Consider the following 19,691-nt stretch of genomic DNA (forward strand, 5'->3'; position numbering starts at 1 on the left):
TATTCATCATGGGTAGAACTTCTAGTGACTTAACTAGTGATCTGTTTATACAAGGGACTACCAGGTAAGAAACACAATAGTTCTGTCTCTTCAAATTCTCAGAACTGAACAGGTATAACTATTTTCTTTTAGAAGATGATCTAATGCAAACATGGCCAGTGGATGCTCAAATTTGTCTTGACAACATGTCCTGGAATAAAGGTATGAATGTTTCCCCTTTTTTATATGGAGAGGGGAGGAATGGAATGACTTGGCTAGAGTCAATCTGGCTGCTTCCACAGGGCAGGCTACACTACCACTTAGGTCATTTTAATCCCTAAACTAAATAAGTTAAAAAAGCTCCCTCCCCTCGAGTGATACAAGTTTGCACATAGGGGCTGTGTCCTCCAGAGAACAATCTCCCATCAGCACAGAGCTTCTTCACCAGATGGGTTACAGTGATACAGATATGCCAATGTAATGCTATAGTAGACATGCCCTCAGTCTGAGCCTCTTGGCTTTTTAATGTCCCTTGACTGTGATGACTGGAAATATTTGCTAAGTTTTTTTTATGTCTGATTTGATATATTGTTCTGATTTATTTAAACTTTGTTTGTTGCTTGGCTTTCCCTTTCAAATTTACTTTAGTCTTTTTTTTTTCCGTTGGTTTTGCTGATATGACTAAGGGTACATCTAGACTATGTTTTACTTTTGAAAGAAGATATGCAAATTCGGCAGCATCCGATTGCTTTTTTGAAAGAGGTTTTTTTCAAACAAGCAAGTAGTCTAGATGTGGTTCTTTTAAAAAAAAAAAAAAACAAAAAAAAACCAAACAAAAAAAATCCACACCAAACCTTTTTTCGAAAGAACCATTCTTCTTCAAAAAATGAGGTTTACAGGTTCTTTCGAAAAAAGTTTGTTGGTTTTTTTTAAAAGAACTGCATCTAGACTGCTTGCTCTTTCGACAAAGTGATCAGAAGAAAACATGCAAATTCTACGGGAATTTGTGTATCTTCTTTTGAAAGTAAAACATAGTCTAGATGTACTCTTAATGAATAGAACAGCAAAAATTAAATAATTTCCCACCTTTTACATTTTCTTATCAGTCTTATCCTCTCATATCTTTATAAATTATGCAAATACCCATCCTCAGTGCTGCTGGATATAGATTTGGAATTGCTGCTTGACTTTCTATGCTAGTCAGCACTTTTGCACTTTCTCTAGTGTTTTGCGCTCTCTTTCTTGGAGGAGTAAGTGGGTTTGCTACATTTCTCTAATTATAATTTGGATTTTTTTAAATCACATGACTTCTTTAAAATAATCATGGGCACTGTAATCTGACCTCCCATCTTTCCTCTGCTTTATGCTTCTCTCTCCTGCAGCCTAACTTCAGAACTGTTTTTTAATCTTCATAACCATCATTACTGAAGCTAACTGTCAATCTCAGAAAATTGTATTTACATCCCATCTGTTCTCACATAAGTGATTTCCTAACTTCTCCACTAGTTTTGGCACTTTGTCAGAATTCAGTACTGATTCTTTGCAGATTTGAGCACTAGTTTATTGGAGGATACACTTTTAAAAACAAAATCTTTATTTTGTGTACTAAAACAATTCCTTCTTTGCTTGGCACAGAGTGCCATATAGTCCATGAAATACTACCCTTTTATGTTACAGCTATAGCAGGAACTGCTGTATTCAGAGTCTACCTTAAAGGTCCTTTAGAAACTCTGCAGAATTATATCTTCCATTATCAGTTCAATAGTAAGATTGCATATCTTTTCAATGATTGCTTCAAACAATTTGTGCTCAAGTACTAAGTTTTTAAATGGCTTGTTTCAACAGATGAACAGTGTTATACATGCTCATGCCGATGTGGTGGAAAATATACGGTCTCCAGAAATGAAGCTGAAGAGGTTACCTTGGTTTACTGTGACACATGTTCATTAATTATAGAGATCCTTCGATGAAGTATCAGTAGTCTCACCTGCACATGTTGGTTTCATCCAGCTGAATATTGGTGGACAGTATTTGTTAACAAATGTGTCAGGGGAAAGGTGTGCATTACAAATGCTAGCAGGGCTGAAAAGGGGGGCTTAAATCTCTTTTCAAGTTTTAACCAGCAAACCAAAGTTATGTACAAAAAAGCTTTTTGTGCTCCAGTTTCTGTACCTGAACTAAGGATATTAAATATCGAGTAATCAACTAGTCGATGGAATTTCCATCAACTACTCGACTAGTTGATAGGGCACTTCCACATTCCTCCTTTGAAATGGACAAGAGTCAGGTGACAAGTTACCTTTATAGACACTTGAAGTATTCTTTGGGGAAAAAATGGTTATACTGTGATTTGAAGAGAGTGTAGATAAGCCTGTGTGTTAAAATGAGGAAAGGTAAAATTCCTAGGAAGCAGCTACTGTGCAAAACAGTGGTCCTGTGCTTTCTTTGAAAATGGTCTACACTTTTCAAGCAGTCTTACATTAGGCATATGCAACTGAATTAAGCAGCTTATATGCATAAAGATGCTAGCTTTTTCCTACGTGTCAAGAGTTAGCAGACTCCAGTAGTGAAGATCAGAGGCATGTTTAATACCCCCCATATTAAGAACTGTGTATCTGCAAATGTGCTGTTTAAAGTGTTGCTACGTACAAAGTGGTTTTGCCACCTCAAGAATTTGCATGGTGACGTGTCCAAGAAACAGTTTTGCAGTCGTTATTTTGTACAAGTCATTTGGACTTTTCACTATATTTGGAATATCTTACTAATGGAATCTTAGGGCTAGATCCACAATAAGATTGTCACAAAGTCAAAAATGTAGGTCCTCAAAGCCTCTGCTTAGCTGCTTCCTAATCCTGTATGAGGCTAAAATCTCTAGGTGCCTAAATTGCTGGTGGCGAAATCCCCAAGGTGTCTGTTTCTATGAGTGAGCACGTACAAAGCCACCAGGATCTGATCAGGTAGATGTTCTCAGAGGCTGCCTAATAACATGCCTATTGGATCAGATGCCACATGAAACAGGGTTAGAGAGGCAGTATCCCAATAGCCCAGTGCTTGAACTCTCACTTGGAATGAGGGTGAGTTCAGGTCTTTGCTGTGCCTGATCTGAAACAAGGACTTGAATCCAGGGCTTCCACATTCTAGTTGAGTACCCTAGTCACTAGGTTAAAGTGTTTTGTGGAGTGAGTCTCTTGATGCTGTTCTTAGTTTCTACTCCCTGTACCAATGACTCAGCCTCCCTGATGAATGTCCTAACCACTGAACTATAAAGTCACTCTCTTTTGCTGTCCCTGTTAATAATGATCACCATTACCACTCATTTTTTTTTTGTGAGAAAGGGCTGACCTGGCTTAAAGGTCTAACTCTAGGGAGAGTTTATGGCTGTGAATCATTAGTGAAGATGAGTGTCCAGCTGCTCGTGAAGGGCAGGGTAGCTCATATGTATATGTTTTGAGGAATGTTATTAAAAATTACTGGAACAGCAACAAAGTCAACATGTTTAAAAACTTTGTGTTGGCTTTTGACTCACTCAGTGTATTGGTCAGCATTATGGCTACTGCCCCACTGGGATGGGGTACTTAAGGGAGAGAAACTGTAACATGGTACATTTAACTGTGTGAGGATCAATGGTTGTATTTTAGACTGATTTTTTCAATAAAATCAGGCATACCACAGTGTGTTCGCATCTCCGCATTATTATGTAATGTTCAAATAGATTATCTGATGAAAAAGCTGACTGAGGACAATATAGAATGTGTGAATTTTAAAGATTAATTTTCTGAGACTCTTAAGTGCATGAATGATATAGTCTCGCCAGGTAAAACCATAACTGCAGAATCTGTGAAACTTCAGATTAATGGTTATAAAATGGAAAGCCATGCTACCTTCTGTAAAATGGAAATAAATGATCTTCTGATGCTGCATGTAGATGTCAATGGCATTGAATGAGTGAATAGTTCTATCCTATTGGTAGTCAGTTGACATCAGGAAGTGCTGTTATCCAAAGAAGTCATATGGTAGATTTGTTTTGTGTTAATGGAATCTCACTGTCTTCAGAGCCCTTGTTTTGGGCACCATTAGTATGTCTGTGTTACAACTAAGACTTCAATGCAGTAGTGATGACAACTGTATTGTGTGGAGGAAAAACGTGGCCATTAAAAATTGCGGAGAGAATACTAAATTGGTTTTAGTATAAAAAAAAGGCTACAGCATGATGATGCTGGCGAGTTGCAACAGTTGAGAACAATGTAACTGCAATGGTGGGATCATATTCAATATAAAGGTTAACAGACCTGAAGTTGAAGAAAACCGAACATGAAGCCAATTATGAATGAAGTTGGAAGATATTATTTTGAGGGATTTAATAAGCCTGAATTTACCCATCTTGACTCTTCCTGAACGAAGACTTGCAAGGGACCATTCAAGAGGGAATTCCATTCTACATGTTACCATAGCTCCATCACAGCCATGTCAATCTGCTTCTGCTTATACCCCATCACTCTTAGTATTTTTTCTGCTTAACTTGGGTAGCCCCCTGACGCAACTTGTATTAATCTCGTTCTTAGCTGTTTAACTCTCCCCATGCATTATACAGGGAGACTGAATGCCTAAAATCAGGTATTGTGATGCTGAGCCAAAATCTCCTATGTGAGTCTAGCCCTTAGACTATAAGACCCTTTTTTGGGTTGTAAATGGACTCACCATGAATGGTTAAAGAACGATGAATAACTTATCCTGTAATTACAAAGGTATTTAATTTCCATAACTAACTTCAGCATATTTTTTTTTTATTCTGGATGTTAATAAAATGAGACAAACTCAAAAATTGTGATATCTGAGTCTCAATCTTTAATTTTTTTGTAAATAAAAGTACATTGTTTCAATCAGTAAAAAAAAATCTATTAAAGCATTAGAAGACTAATAAGTAAACTGACAGAAGTAACTTATTAGTTCACTCAATCATCCAAAAATCTGTGACCATTAGGGCTAGCACGCAGAAATCCAAAATCATTCAGAGGCCATATCTGTAAAAGGAAATGTAGTAGAAGTTAATTGATCACATCTCTAATTTCAGAACAATATACATCCATTTATCCAGATGGTGCGAGGAATAGCAAAGTTTCAGGTAACTGACTGAATAAACAGTGCTATTTTGTGCTTCAGTTTCACTGATGGAGAAATCTGGGAAATTAAGGGATTACTGCTAATGTTTGCTTATTACTTCGTTGTATTTATAAAAATAAAATAATCCAACTTTGAGTTCATTAAAACACCAAAAATGGACTGAAACTACTGTGGATAGAATTCTGAATTCTTTTGTAAAAAACTGATTAATCATTCTGACACAAATTGTGAGCTGCTGAAATGGGATTACATCTCAGTAACTTCCAGTATCTGTTCAGAACCGCCATACAAATATAAAACCATCGATTACTAGTGGGTGGTTAACTGACATGGCTACATGGGGGGATGTGTGGCTTCAGATATCTACATTCATTTTTCTAATAATCTTAGTTAAGTGAAATATACAGCATTTCGAGACATGCAGTCTTATATATCTTATGTCACCTTTTAATTCTATAGTTAATATAAGGATATTGTGATGGGAAGATTTTCTTTACTTTTCCATCTTTTTTTAATGTCCTCCATATTGGACAGTTTGTATTATAGTAGTAATAATAATTCTTCCTGCTGACTGGAGGCAGAACAAAGTCTGACAAAGATTCCTCTGTGGAGAACCCCGAATGACTGCTTCCAAAGCTGAAAATAGATTTACTCAATATTGTTGCACAAGTCACCTATCTTGGACATATGAACCTCATAACACAGCCTTAGGAAGCAAAATCCTTTATATAAAGATGGGACAGCGGAGAGAAGCAGCTTCACTTCTCAGACAAATGAATCCACTCTAGTTGGGCCAGACTGTTGCACACTTGAGTATTAGAAAATTCACAGGTAAAAAGTTTTCCTCTGACCATATCCAACCATACACCCTTGTGTATGACAGCCTGTACTGTAGGATGGGGAAAGCATACTCAGCGGGGGGTAGGCGGAGGGGAAGAGATGCACATTGTTTACACGGGAACTGATCTTGAGTTAGTGCTGCGGCAGTACATTCTGAAATACTCTTAAAGAAGAGAATTCAATGTTGTAATGTTTCATGAAGAGGTGCACTGATGTCCACATCGTTGCCTTTCAGTTTTCACATTAGGCACTTTCTGAACAAGTTGCGGAGCTCCTTGGAGTAAGCTGTGAATTTATCCAGTGAATTTGCTCCAGATGCTCCATAGGCTTCTTTAACACGCTTTGCTCCTTTTTTTTAGTAGCGGTTTTAAAGGCCTGCCTTTTAGCTGAAAAGCAGAGTGGATTAAAAATAAATTTTTTTTAAACCAAAATAGGATTTTTAAAATTTAAATCAGACCTTTATCTTCACTTGGCAGAGAGTAAATCTTGAGTCAGTCTAAATAGATTTTCTAAGGTGCCACAGGACTACTCATTTTTAAACCACTTTTATGTAGAAAACCATGATTAAATCAAGGCTTCCTGACTACTGATTTAAATCATGATTAATTCAATTTGTTTTAAATCAGTTCCACCCTGCTGAAGAGTGTTCTAAGTGCTGTGAGCCTCCAGTAAGTTTCCATGTTCTTGATTTAGAGTAATTTGCTTCATCCCTTTCATGCCATTTAGTCTTGTTGGGAAGCCTAGGACTAGAGTGGAAAGAGAAGTTAGTTCTTGTGACCTGCAAAAAAGTGTTTGCTTCTGGAAAAAATTGAGTGCATCCAAAGAATCATTTTATCTTGATGGAAAATGCATAGACAATGTTGAGTTCTAATAATCCCCTTTTAGCTGAGGTTACTGCTACTGAGACCCATTTTGAGAGAGATAAAGTAGGCCAAAATAGAAAGTAGTGATTCAAATGTTTTTGTTAAAGCCCTACCATAGGTGGTGCCAATTAGAAATCTTTTATTCCTTATCATTCAAGATACTTGCTAGGACAGTGGTCTGTATTGCGATTGATACCCTTAGCCCATCTATCCTTTAGGATCGCTGAGATCCATTACTTTGGTTGTCTTAGTATTAATGTGTGTCTCTGTAGCATTAGTATAAGAATTTGGGGAAAGTAATTGCATACTTTGTCAACAGACACTTGGTCATGCCAGTAGAGGTACAGGAGGAAAGTTGTAATGTAGGCCTTATGGTCTTTGACACAGAGCACTAATGGCTTCCCCTTCTGGTTCTTTTCTCTTGCTCTGGTCTCCTTGGTTCTCTTCAATTTTCCCCTCAATGTGAAGAGGCCTGTGCTTAAACCTCTAACTTTCTTTACATCACCTGAACCATTTAAGGATTTCCCCCTTTCAATCCAGGCCCATCCTGAGTCAGCCTGCTATTGCTTTCTCTCCCCTTTATAATGGGAGGTTTTCAGAGAGATGATTAGGAGGATATTCTGTTCAAGTAAGTAGATTAGCTGCTGCTTTGTGGAGAGACAAAGATTTCCTTTGTTGGTCAACACAGGCATGGGCAGTGGGTATGGCAGGGCAGGCTCAGCTCAGATGTGGGAAGTTTGCTTATGAGCCATGCACATTGCACGGTGGCTGAGGAGCCAATATTTGCTACTCAGCTTCCTGGGTTCATCAGAAATCTTCCTAGACAGAGGTCATTGTAATGGTGCCTGGATGCTGCTGCTGATGCCTGTAGCTCTAGCTACTTCATATCCCTCTTCTCCAAAAAGAACCACGATCCCTTGAGGTTAACTGGTATAATTGGTAATTGTGAATCTATGATTGTGAACCAGTACTCCTGTTGGGAATCACAAAGGCTGAATCCATCATTTGAAGGAGGAAGTGACTGACCTTAGATCAATATTTTTTTCAGATTCTGATTAGTTGCAATTTTTTCCAATATGGTAGGAGTAATTTTAAACATCTTCTTGATATCCAGGATAATTCCTAATAGCAGATTGGCATTTAGGAATGATCCTGGAAATATGTATCCTCATAGCACCTCTTTGAGGTAATAAGGTACTATATCACAGATGGGAACTATGGCATGAAGACTTTCTCAGGATGATACAGGAAGTCTGCAGTAGCAGCAGGCTGCTTCCGGAGTCCCAGATGAATGCCCTACCCACTAAGCAATTATTAGCATGGAGGTCAGGGTGATTTAGATGCAGGCCATTTGCTAAGAGAGAATATTAGCAAGATCAGGCCTGTTACACATAGTTGAATGTTTCTGTAGGCCAAGTCTTGAGGTGGTTGAAAGGGCCTTTATGTTCACAGAAACCCATCAGCCAGTAAGCAGGTTACAGTCTTCCCTAGATCCAGAAGGACAATCTGATAGGTCAAGGACCTGATGAAATCATCTGAGTGGGAATATGTGTGTATCCATCTCTTTCTGACAATGGCTGCTCTCCCACCAAGCTCTGTGATATGACCTGTGGGGTAGTCACTAATCCAAATTGGAGAGCCCTGTCCTGAAAATGCTTCCCATTGTAACAGTGCACACATTTTCAGTCGAGTTCCTTGCCTGGCAAATGAAGATAAGCCTCTTCGAAGACTGCTGAAGTCATGAAATCTTGCATGACAGAGCTGCAATTAGACTTCAGGATTTCTATCCAAAAACTTATGATGGGTCTTGTGTTCCTATTTTCTTTGGGGCAAAAAAAATAAAGTACACACCAAAAAAAGTCTGTCTCTCTGATTCTTATTCTATGGCTCAAATGCTGAAAAAACCCTCAGGTCATCTGAAGAAGTGGGCTGTGCCCACGAAAACTTATGATACCATCTATATGTTTTGTTAGACTCTAAAGTGCTGCCAGACTATTTGTTGTTTTTTAAGTTTATCCTGTACAGACTAACTTAGCTACCCCCTGAAGCTTCTTTAGTATTTATTTGTTCTCCATACTGGGACAGACTAGCAACTTGTCTGAGGAATGTTATAAGTTCAATAGCATAACCCTGTAGAACTGTCCTTGATGTAGGAGTCGTCTTTAAACTTATGAAGCCTCTTCTCCCCCATCCCCTTTCCATCTAAAAAAAAAAAAAGAGGTAGTGTTGGATGTGGGATGTAGAATCAGACCATTTATGATTTGATGTGGGTATTCCAGAAGGCAACTCAGGTTTCTTGATCTCTTGAAATAGGACTTTCTCCCTCTTCCAGATATTAAGTCTCTGTGGACTTTTTATGGGCTGGTAACCATAAACCAAAGACATGCGCCAAAGAGAAGGAAGAGACTTTCCTTACCTGCTTCTGCTACAGTTTTTCCCCCCTCCTATATCCTCACCAAACACCTTGCCCCTTAAATACTTGACTGAGACTCAGGTGTTTTACTTGTGTATTTTCTTTCAGGAGAGAGATCCAGAGTATCACCAGATTAGAGGCCATGGAGGCAAATGTGAATCTAAGGTAAAACCATTTGCTACAAAATAAGCTGCTAGCTCATATTTGTATTTGCTTTCAGTTCAAACTTGCCTTTTTTTATATCTTGATCCTGACCTGACTGCATCATACTCAACTCACCCGTGGCTTTACCTCAACTCACCCGTGGCAGTTAGTGTCTTTTACTAAAAAAGTTGCTGCTGTACCCAAATTTGGTAGAAGGACTAAATTTTTTTCGTCTTTGGATAAATAGAACAGAACCTCTGCATTTTGTATCTAGAATACTTAGCTTTGCTAGGGAATCCATTAAACCTTGATTGTTTCTTCAAAACATTGAGGATAATGGAATACATAATTCTTTCTTTGCTTTAGTTGGAAAATAGTTCTGGGATGTTTTTCGGTTTTCTTTCTGGGAGTGGTGGCTCCTGGATTGTTTCATGGAGTGAGAGTAGAATAAGTAGAAACTATTTATACCTCCTTTTTATTAGTTTTGATCTCCTAGACTTTAAGATCAGAAGAGACCATTTTGATCATCTAGTCTGACCCCCTGCACGATGCAGGCCACAGAATCTCACCCACCCACTGCTAGAATAATCCTCTCACCTATATCTCAGATATTGAAGTCCTTGAAACAATGGTTTAAAGACCCCAAGATGCAGAAAATCCTTCCACTAGTGACCCGTGCCCCATACTACAGAGGAAGGCAAAAAACCTCCAGGGCCTCTGCCAATCTACCCTGGAGGAAAATTCCTTCCTGACCCCAAATATGATCTCTTCAGTTCAATATTGCAGCTTTTTTCTTAATGAGTGATGAGAAGAAACAGTCCTTCCTTCATGTTCTTCTGAGAACCTCAGTCCTTGCAGGAGGACCTTAAACTTCACTTGGCAGAGGGCAAATCTTGAGTCAGTCTAAAGGGAGGAACACTTTTAAAACTAATACAAAAAAGTGCAGGTTTAATGGTCTTCTGTTTATCAAGTGTTAGCCACTTTTTGGGGGGGGGGGGGTGGGTAGAGAGTGTGAATGTGGCAGCATGGGCCTATATTATCCCTCAACCCTGAGCGGAGCTGGAGAGACATTCAGAAAGATCCCACTTAACTTCTTCCTAGTAACTTGGAGCTTTGGGATATGATAGAGGGATCTTTCTATTTCCTGTGGCAAAAAAGGTACTAAGAATGAAGCTTGTCTTTCACTCCATATTAAAAGTTAAGCCACTTAATTATTTCTGTTGGCACCCTGGTGGTGGAGAGACAATAGTCACCATGGAACTACTACTGAGGAAGGTAGCATTACCCTCTGAATTGTCTGCGCTGGGACTGAAGACACTAAAGGAGGCAAAATGCTCATTTGCTGAAGCAAGACTGCTGCTGACTCCTAGGCTACTGCAACTACTGTTCCTTTGGGATACTCCAGAGCCATTATGAGACCTTCAATACTGCCTCTGGTGAATAGGTCTTCCATGGGTTCATTTCCATGGTTGGTATAGATCTGGTCCTCACACTGACACAGGGGACTCTGGTTTGTTCCTAGACCTCAATGTTGCTGTTTGGAGCCTCTGTAAACTTCTCCACAGCTTAGCCAGTACAGTTCTAAATGTCCCTGAACAGAAAAGAGCAAGCCTTGAAGGGCAGCTGTAGTTTTCTCTTTCATATGCCATGAACCCTCTCTCCATCTTTGGAAAGTAAATATGCAAGTAAAACACATGATCTCAGCAAAATATTGAGGCAAGATGTTTGGTGAAGACGGGATAACTGTAGAAGCAGCTGAGAAGAAAGTCTCTTTTGTGCCATTGACTTGAGGAGAGCTATAGCCCTTTTCTTCCATGCATGTCTTCAGTTTATGGTTACTAGCCCACAATAAATCTAGACACTTCATATCTGGAACAACAACTGTTCCAATTTCAACAGATAAAGAAATAGGTTTGCTCCATCAGTAATCTTCCCTCCTCAGAGGGCATGAGGCAATCTGGCCCAAATTCCTTTGCCAAGAGTTTTATTTAATTATTTAAATCAGTTTTCCATGAATCTCCAGTTAGTTTAATTCAGATGATTTTGGTAGTCCTAACCTGAAAAACTTGGATCCAAAAGAGAGGCCTTGGGTTTGCCTTCTAACCAGGACTGAGGCAAAGAAGTCTGGGGTTCTCCATAGCAAGGCACTTCAAGTGCTAAGCTGGCTGTTGATCTTTGCTTTGCCTTGAGCCATCAGAGAGAGGTGGAACTTCCCACTATAACCTCTCTGACATAGAAGCTCGGTGACTTTACACCAATCATGATTGCTCAAGATTTGCCGAATTTTTTTTAAGCTATAACAGCTTAGTTTTGTTCATTCTTAAAAGTAAAAAAGAAATGTTCTTCTAATGACTACACTATAGTGTTATGCAGATTACTATACGCTGATTTATAGCTACATCACTGTTACAAATCTATAGACATACTATGTTTTGAAGTATAAATTCAAAACCCTTGCTTGTTACACACCATATGCTTTATTCTCATCAGCAGAACATAAATAATTATCAGTTGGCAAAAGGCCACCTCAGACTAGAAAACATAATAGTAAGTGGCAGTTCTCCAATATTGGAGATTTTTCAGTAAGATGCACTAGATTCTTACTAATTTAATGGATTTATTAGCTACACACATTTTAAGTGGGTGATGTACTAAATAGTGTTGTATTTTTACAGACATGAATCAAACTAAGGCACAACCAGGACAACTTATCCTTTTTGGGTATTTGTCTATCACAGAATCATCACATTGTTTAGAGTACTCATTATTCTTTGCTCTAGAAATTCATATTAAGACAAAGATCAGGGATGGAACAGTGAGAATTTGTAATGTGCCAAGGAGACACTGTTGGGAAATGTTTTAATAACCCATAAAGAACAGAGGTCAGACAAAGCTGAGGGGGGAAATGTTATTTCAGGTTTAGTAAGCAATTACTGATCATGCTCAGTAGTTTCAAGGTTCTCTGAAAAGTCAAAATGCACTCCTAATAATTCTAAGATGCAGTAATGTAAAATACAAAAATATTTTTACGATAGCTGTGTCCTTTCTGGGCACACATGCAGTATGTAGTGGTTTTTATGATGTGTGGTAAATAGTTACCAGCAACCTTTCACTTGTCCACAGCAGAGTATAAACCTAGTTTTCTGATACCTTCTGCATGAACCTACTGAGTTGTACAAGCTTGCTCCCCAGAGTAATTGTTAAAAAGAGAAAATACTAGCTCCTTATTTTTGATAAGTGATTAAATACAGTGGTGTACTGATTCATAATACGGAACTATAATAATAGGAAATATGGTTATAGGACTATTAAAGCATTAAAAGTAGGTTACATGTTGTTGCATATAGGCTTAACAAAACATTTAACAAGAAACTTGATTCTTCTCGGGCAGTGAAGGGTAGATAATTATGGTAGACCTCTCATGAGTTAAACTGAAATCTCTCAGCCAACTTTAATAAGTATAGTTAGGATGCTATAGGCCAGGCAGTGAATCTAGAGTTAAGGATCTAAAGTAACTGAATATGGAAAAGAAAACCTCCTGCTCAGTCTCTGTTCTTTGCAATATGGAACTATATCTCATATTTTGTTTAAAATTATATAAAATAGCTAAACACAAAACTATAGTGTTGACACAGCCTTAATGATGATGATCGTTTAAAGTGTACACTTTCAAGTGAAATTGTTTGTCTCTGCCCCAAAGTTATGGAGAGCCTTTTCTTGAAACAACCTGTTAGGATAAAAAGAACAGCTTGTTCGGATTTTCATCCCCATTTAGTTCAGCAAGGCCGCTAAGAATGTGAGTAGACTTCTGCTCAAATATCTTTTTAACAATGTTTGAAGTAACTTGTTTTAAGAGCCTATAGGTATACCTTGAAATAAATGCGTCCTCTTATCAGTCCATAAGGAACAGGTCCATAACACCTGGAATCTGTAGAATTCCTGAGATTATCTCCCTCTAACCAAACATGCCCTTTAGGGACCTATAGTTAGGGAGGATCAAAATACAACTTAAACAATGTAGAATAAGAATGTGTTTCTTTAAAGGCAATTCAATCCCCCAAGATATAACCTTTTAAAGACAACCCCTCTTGTGTTTTCTTGTCATGCCATGCATTAATACTTCTGCAATTTCTAAAACAGTGCTAGATTAGAAAAAATATATTTCCAAGTATCTGTGTTCTCACATGCTCCAGAAACACTAGTTTGCAACAAAAAATCCAAAATGAAGTTGTAAGAGGTTAGACCAGTATGACAGGGTCATTAATTTAATAGACTTCAAAAGAGGTCATTAGGATGTTGACTGAAAATCTGCCCTCCTGTCGCAGTAACAGCATGAACAGGGCAGCCACACACTCATCAACATCCTGGGGCCAGCACCAAGGCTAGACCTGTTAGTAGGCTCGTGATTATCTAAATAGTAATTGATTGTGACATCAATTACGAATAATCTCATCATTTTATCGGAGTGGGCTTGTCAAAGTTCTAATTAAGATCACAGTTCATTCTGTGTGCAGGCAGAATCCACAACACATTATATTGCAATAATGACCATCACAAAACAGCAAGTCTCTTTTTATAATTTGAAAGTTAATGATGGTGACCTTATACTATATGACAAAGACCTTTTATTACCTATACGTACTATGCATTAACTATATTACATGCCATAAATTCAGGACCTGGCTAGCTCAATGAAAACATGAGAAACAAACTCTCAGTTGCATTAGTAAATAAAATAACAGTTCAGAGCTTCATACATTTAATTTAGCATGAAAGAATTGATTAAAAATATACAGCATGCAATGCCTATGTCTGTAAGACAAAATACAATCACAGAATGTTTTACAACTTTAGATAAGGATAAGCTCTTAAAAGCAAAATTCTTAAATATTATATTTGATAGTTTATATGCCTAAGTTAAGTCTAGGGTAGACTTAACTTTCACAAATACCATAATACTTCCTACTAGCTACTAAGAAGTAGGAAAATAATCAAACATAGGCATTTAAATGTAATATGCAATCCCAAAATACCTGTGTTTAAGCAGCAAGCTATTCAGGACAACTTTAATACATTGTCAGAAAAACTAAAACCAGATGGATAAAACTTACCTACATCATAAATATATAATTTCAATTGCATATAACTAAACATTAAATTTGTAAATTATGATGGAAGGGTGATTATAATCCCTCAGGCAATGAAAGTTATGGAAAGTTTGAGAAGAAAATAGATACCTAAATTTTATACTAAAACAAGTACTGTCACAGAACTATATAAACAAAATCTGAGTAAGTAATGTAATTTGACTACCAGAGGTACCTATTCAGGTCAGACAAACTGGATGAAAACCAGCAAGAATAGAAACAGACTAATCTGGAAAATATCTGGGGAGGATGAACGATATGAAACATTGTTACACAGGTAAGTACATAAAAAGGACTTAGGCTCAAAGGTGCAGTGGCTAATATTTGAGGTGCCCAGGGGAATTTACAGACCCAAATTAGGCATCTTGTAACATACGTGTGAAAAGCTTGGAACCAGAAAGCTGAGTGGGGACCTGCCTAAACTGGCCAATAAGAAATACCAATAAGGCAGTGCTCCCAGAGAGACTTGGGTATCTAGATCAAGACAAGAGGAAGGTACCTATCTTTGCTTGAGATTCATATCTATGAACCTGTTCCCACAGTGAGATGCCTAAGCCACGTCAGCTCTTGTGAGAACTAAAGGTTGTTGCTAGTAGTGTCCAATTACACCCAATAGCCCAACAATTAGACCACTCACTCTGGTTCAAATCCCCACTCTGCTTGATCTGGAGCAAGAATGTGAACCACTGAGCTAGAAGGTATTCTGGGGCAGGTGTGTCATGTTCTAACTATTCTATTCAGTGTGAAATACTTAAATATTCTTTGAATCAGGGACTGGTATCTGGGTCTTCCAGATGACTGCAGTAACCAGTAACACTCTCTCAATGAGTATTTAAGTAGTTTATAAAAAGAGGCACAGCTCAAACCAAATTCATTTACACTTGATTAAAAAGAAAAAAAAAACATTGTGAAATCTAATGAAATATGCCTATGGGGCAGTAGGTATCACCGAAACCAGGGATGTGAATGGGTAACTGGTTATACCATTACACAAGAACAGTTAAGTGGCCCGCTGCAGGCAGAGGGCTGCTTCAATCCTGCAGGCTCCCACCTGCAAGTGCTGGGAGTTGGCAGCCTCGTGCATGTGGTGGGGGAAAAGTGGTGACAGGAAGTCTGCTGGCATAGGCTAGGAGCCAGCAGCCGAGCGTGGGGTTGGAATCAGCTGGGCTGGAGTAGCCTCTACCCACAGCACAGGGGTAGGCTGGAACAGCTCCCCCCACCCCGATTGGAACAGTTAACCAATTAACCCTGAATTTAACTGGTTAACTAATTAAATGGGATTTTACATCCCTAACCAAACAGCAAAGAAAGAAAAACAAAGATTTTACTAACTGGTAGACAGAACAGAACTAACTAATGAAGGTTGAAGTCATTACAAAAGACAATCAAATTTCTAACGAGTCCAAATTATCTGTTTAGGACCTCCATCTCAGTACATTTACTTGGAGTTTCACTTATAGGTGAAATGTGCTGGCACTTCCATTTCACTCAAATTTTCTTCATGTCTGATGCAACATGCTTTAAATGCCCCACTGCAGATACTTGTGCTGTTTTACTGGTAATTGACAGCATACCCATACACATCATTCATCCCAATCACTTTTTCCTGCCTCCTACACTTTACTGTCAGATTCAGTCCTGCAATAATCCACGCAAAGGGGCAAAATGACCTTGCTGGTGTAATCCATTACATCTCCCAGAGCTACAAATGACACAAACTACTGTATGCAGTGCTGTTGTAGCCATGTCAGCCCCACGATATTCAAGACACACGGTGGGTGAGGTAATAACTGTTACTAGACCAATTCTGTGAGTAAGCCAAGACCAAGTCATCACTCTATAGCTGGCCTCTTGATCCTCATCCTTAAAGGAAACCTGCAGAACACACCCAAAAGAATTTGTTAGGGTATGTCTACACTACAATGTTAATTTGAACTAACTTAGTTCGAATTAGTTAATTTGAACTAAGCTAATTCAAACTAACAGATCCAGACTAAAAAACTAGTTCGAATTAGCATTTTGCTAATTCGAACTAGCATGTCCACATTAAGTGGACCTTGAACCGGGTTCAAGGATGGCTGGAAGCAGTGCCAGCAGGGCATCAGAGGAGGACTTAGAGCATGGAGATGCTGTCTCAGGCTAGCCGAGCGCTGTGCTTAAAGGGTCCTGACCCCCACCCCGGACAGACAGTTCTCAGGGGTGCCCCGCTTGCAAAGCAGTCCTGGCTTGGATTACCCAGAGTACCCACACTGGGCACATCACAGCACTCGGCCATCAGCCCGGCTGCTGCCACAGGCTGCCATCTGGGGAGAGGGAGCAATTGGGGGGCTGCAGGAGAGCTTCCACCCCCAGAAGCCTGCAGAGCCAGCCCAGTCCTCCCCATCGGGGCTCGTGCCCCATTCCTCCCTCACCTCCTTCCACTTACCCTTCCCTAGCCCCTCTTCTTGATGTACAAAATAAAGATAACGTGTCTTCCAAAATGGAATCTGTCTTTATTGATCAAAACTGGGGGAGACTGGGAAAAGGAGGTGGGAGAGGGGAGGGCAACTACAATGATCAGGGGTTGGGAACAGGTCCCATATGAAGAGAGGCTAAAGAGATTGGGACTTTTCAGCTTAGAAAAGAGGAGACGGAGGGGGGACAGGATAGAGGTCTCTAAAAGCAGGAGTTGGGTGGAGAGAGTGCATACAGAAAAGTTATTCATTAGTTCCCATAAAGAAGGACTAGAGGACACCAAAGGAAAGGAATGGGTGGCAGGCTTCAGAGTAGTAACAGAAAGTTGTTCTTCACAAAGCAAAGAGTCAACTTGTGGAACTTCTTGCTGCAGGAGGTTGTGAAGGCTAGAACTAGAACAGAGTTTAAAGGGAAGTGAGATCAAGTCATGGAGGTTGGGTCCATGGAGTGGTATTACCCAGGGGGTAGGAGTGGTGTCCCTGCCCAAGGTTTGTGGAAGGCTGGAGAGGGATGGCACGAGACAAATGGCTTGGTCACTGTCTTCGGTCCATCCCCTCCAGGGTCTCTAGGGTTGGCCGCTGTCGGCAGACAGGCTACTGGGCTAGATGGACCTTTGGTCAGACCCAGGACGGCCATTGGAAGCTCAGGGTCGGGGGTCTCAGTGGACCCCCTTGATTCTCTTGCACACCTGCTCCTGGGTGGCCAGGCTGGCAGCTCTCCTGCCCTAGCCGGCCACTTTCCTGTGCCTAGTGCGGAGATCGTGGACAAGGTCCACGATGTCTGCACTAGCCCAGGCGGGTGCCCGCCTCTTGCGGTCCCGGGCAAGCTCCCGGGAGCCGCCAGCCTGGTCCCCGGAAGAGGGGGAGGGCTGGGGGGGCATCGGGTGGGTGGCTCGATCCGTGCCAGGTGCAGGGTCTGCTGGCTGGGTGCTGGCAGGCTTGCACCTGGCACGGGCACCGTAGCCAGCCCATGCCCCTTTAAGGGGTCCGGGACCAGGAAGGGGGCAGACGAGTTTCCCTGGTGTTGGCCAGAGTGGCCACCAGGGAAACCTGGGGAGGGCTAGCCTCCCACTAGTTCGAATTAAGGGGCTACACAGCCCTTAATTCGAACTAGCTAGTTCGAACTATGCTTAATCCTCGTGGAATGAGGTTTTCCTAGTTCGAACTAAGCGCTCCGTTAGTTCAAATTAAATTCGAACTAACGGAGCGCTAGTGTGGTGCCTATGAAAGTTAGTTCGAACTAATGTCCGTTAGTTCGAACTAACTCTGTAGTGTAGACGTACCCTTAGATACTAAAAATCATGGACTGGTTTTATGGCTCATTACAACAATCTCAAGCAAACTAACAACACCCTGCCTGTTTTTCCCCCCTTCTTATAATTGGAGGGGTGTTAATGCACCACCTTGAATGGTCCCTTAAAATGTGTGTTAACTATTTATGCTAAACAATCTCTTTAGTTGAGACATTCTGGATAAGTTTCCCAGACCTGAAGACAAGATCTGTGTGAAAGCTTGTCTCTCTCATGAAGAGAAGTTAGTACAATAAAATTACCTCACTCACTTTGCCTCTCTAGCATCAAACTTATCATTTGAAAACAATATCTGAAATATCAAGTGCATAATGGTAAGAGGCATGTTTGCCTGTAGCTCAGCGAAAAAACAAGCCCTGAAGACCTGAAAAAGAGTTCTGTGTAAGCTTGAGGGCTTGTGTCACCAATACCTCACCCACCTTGTCTTTTTAATCAATACTTAGTTATGTAGGTTTCTGAAGCGGTCTTGCAGCCTATGCATTGATATTGTCCAATCATCAGGACACAAATAGCCCCTCTCCACCACCTCACTTCAGCGGTCACTGTGCTCCTTTGCTTTTCTTGACACACAGCTAAAGCAGAGAGCTAAGGATTAGGGCTCCAGTCACTTACAGCACAATTATGCACAAGCATCTTCAGCTCTTCACATCTTCATGAACTCTTGAGCAGAAATTATACCAACTCTGGCCCGTTTATTTCCTATATAGTTCTAGAAATGTGCTTCACTCAACCCATTTTGCATATTGAAAAGTGTATTTTTAATTAAATATAGCCTCACACCATAAATACTCAATTTTTCAGAGTTCTTTAACAAAAATATGGCTTTGTTTATTCGAGATCATACTGTCAATATCAAAAGTGTAGAATCTTTACTACCAAAAGGTCAAGAAGATTATAAGATGAGTAGAGCAGCAAGGTATTGGGAACCGGTCCACTGAAAGTTTTACAGATTAATAGCATATCATAAATCAACTTGACCCATAAAGACAGCATGAGTAAAAGACAACGCAAACAGTAAACTAGGCTTTCCTTCTGTATATCCATGACAGGAGTTAAACTTCTGCATTTTGCAGTAACTGCAGGTGCCAGATCTATGACAAAATTAATCATATCTAAATACTGAACCAAAATTCCTGTTATATTCACATTTATCCTTGTTACAAAGAGAAAGCATGTGACTTTAATAATGCTTCCAAAAGAATTACAGATGTTTGGAACAAGGTGATAAAAAAAATCAAGCTACTTATTATCACTGTTAGCATTCTAAAGCCTCTCTCATCCTTGACATAGTATACACAAAAGTTTCACTGGGATAATTATATCACTTAAGTATGTGATTTTTTTTAACCAGCATAGTTATGCCAGCAAAGCTTTAAGACAGATGCAATTATACCATTACATGGTGCTTTGCAGTGGCATAG

At 39.8% G+C, this 19,691-nt stretch overlaps 2 protein-coding genes across 4 annotated transcripts in view; one reads left to right on the top strand and one right to left on the bottom strand.

Annotated features, from left to right (window-relative positions):
• Positions 1-3,653, top strand: part of DNAJC24 (DnaJ heat shock protein family (Hsp40) member C24) — a 66,936-nt gene extending 63,283 nt beyond the window's left edge. The window contains exons 4-5 of the mRNA XM_006128895.5: positions 133-201; positions 1,825-3,653. Of these exons, the coding sequence (XP_006128957.1) occupies positions 133-201; positions 1,825-1,949 (194 nt within the window). The 3' untranslated portion in view covers positions 1,950-3,653. The remainder of the gene's footprint in view (positions 1-132; positions 202-1,824) is intronic.
• Positions 3,654-4,801: 1,148 nt separating this feature from the next.
• Positions 4,802-19,691, bottom strand: part of IMMP1L (inner mitochondrial membrane peptidase subunit 1) — a 65,918-nt gene continuing 51,028 nt past the window's right edge. For all 3 annotated transcript variants that reach the window (XM_006128904.5, XM_075927802.2, XM_006128902.5), the window contains 2 exons: positions 13,230-13,340; positions 4,802-5,000 (listed from right to left, as the gene is read on the bottom strand). In XM_006128904.5, the coding sequence (XP_006128966.1) occupies positions 4,932-5,000; positions 13,230-13,340 (180 nt within the window). In that variant the 3' untranslated portion in view covers positions 4,802-4,931. The remainder of the gene's footprint in view (positions 5,001-13,229; positions 13,341-19,691) is intronic.

The sequence above is a fragment of the Pelodiscus sinensis genome, chromosome 5 (genome assembly GCF_052426305.1).
Source record: "Pelodiscus sinensis isolate ZL-2025 chromosome 5, ASM5242630v1, whole genome shotgun sequence".
Taxonomy (NCBI): Eukaryota; Metazoa; Chordata; order Testudines; family Trionychidae; genus Pelodiscus; species Pelodiscus sinensis.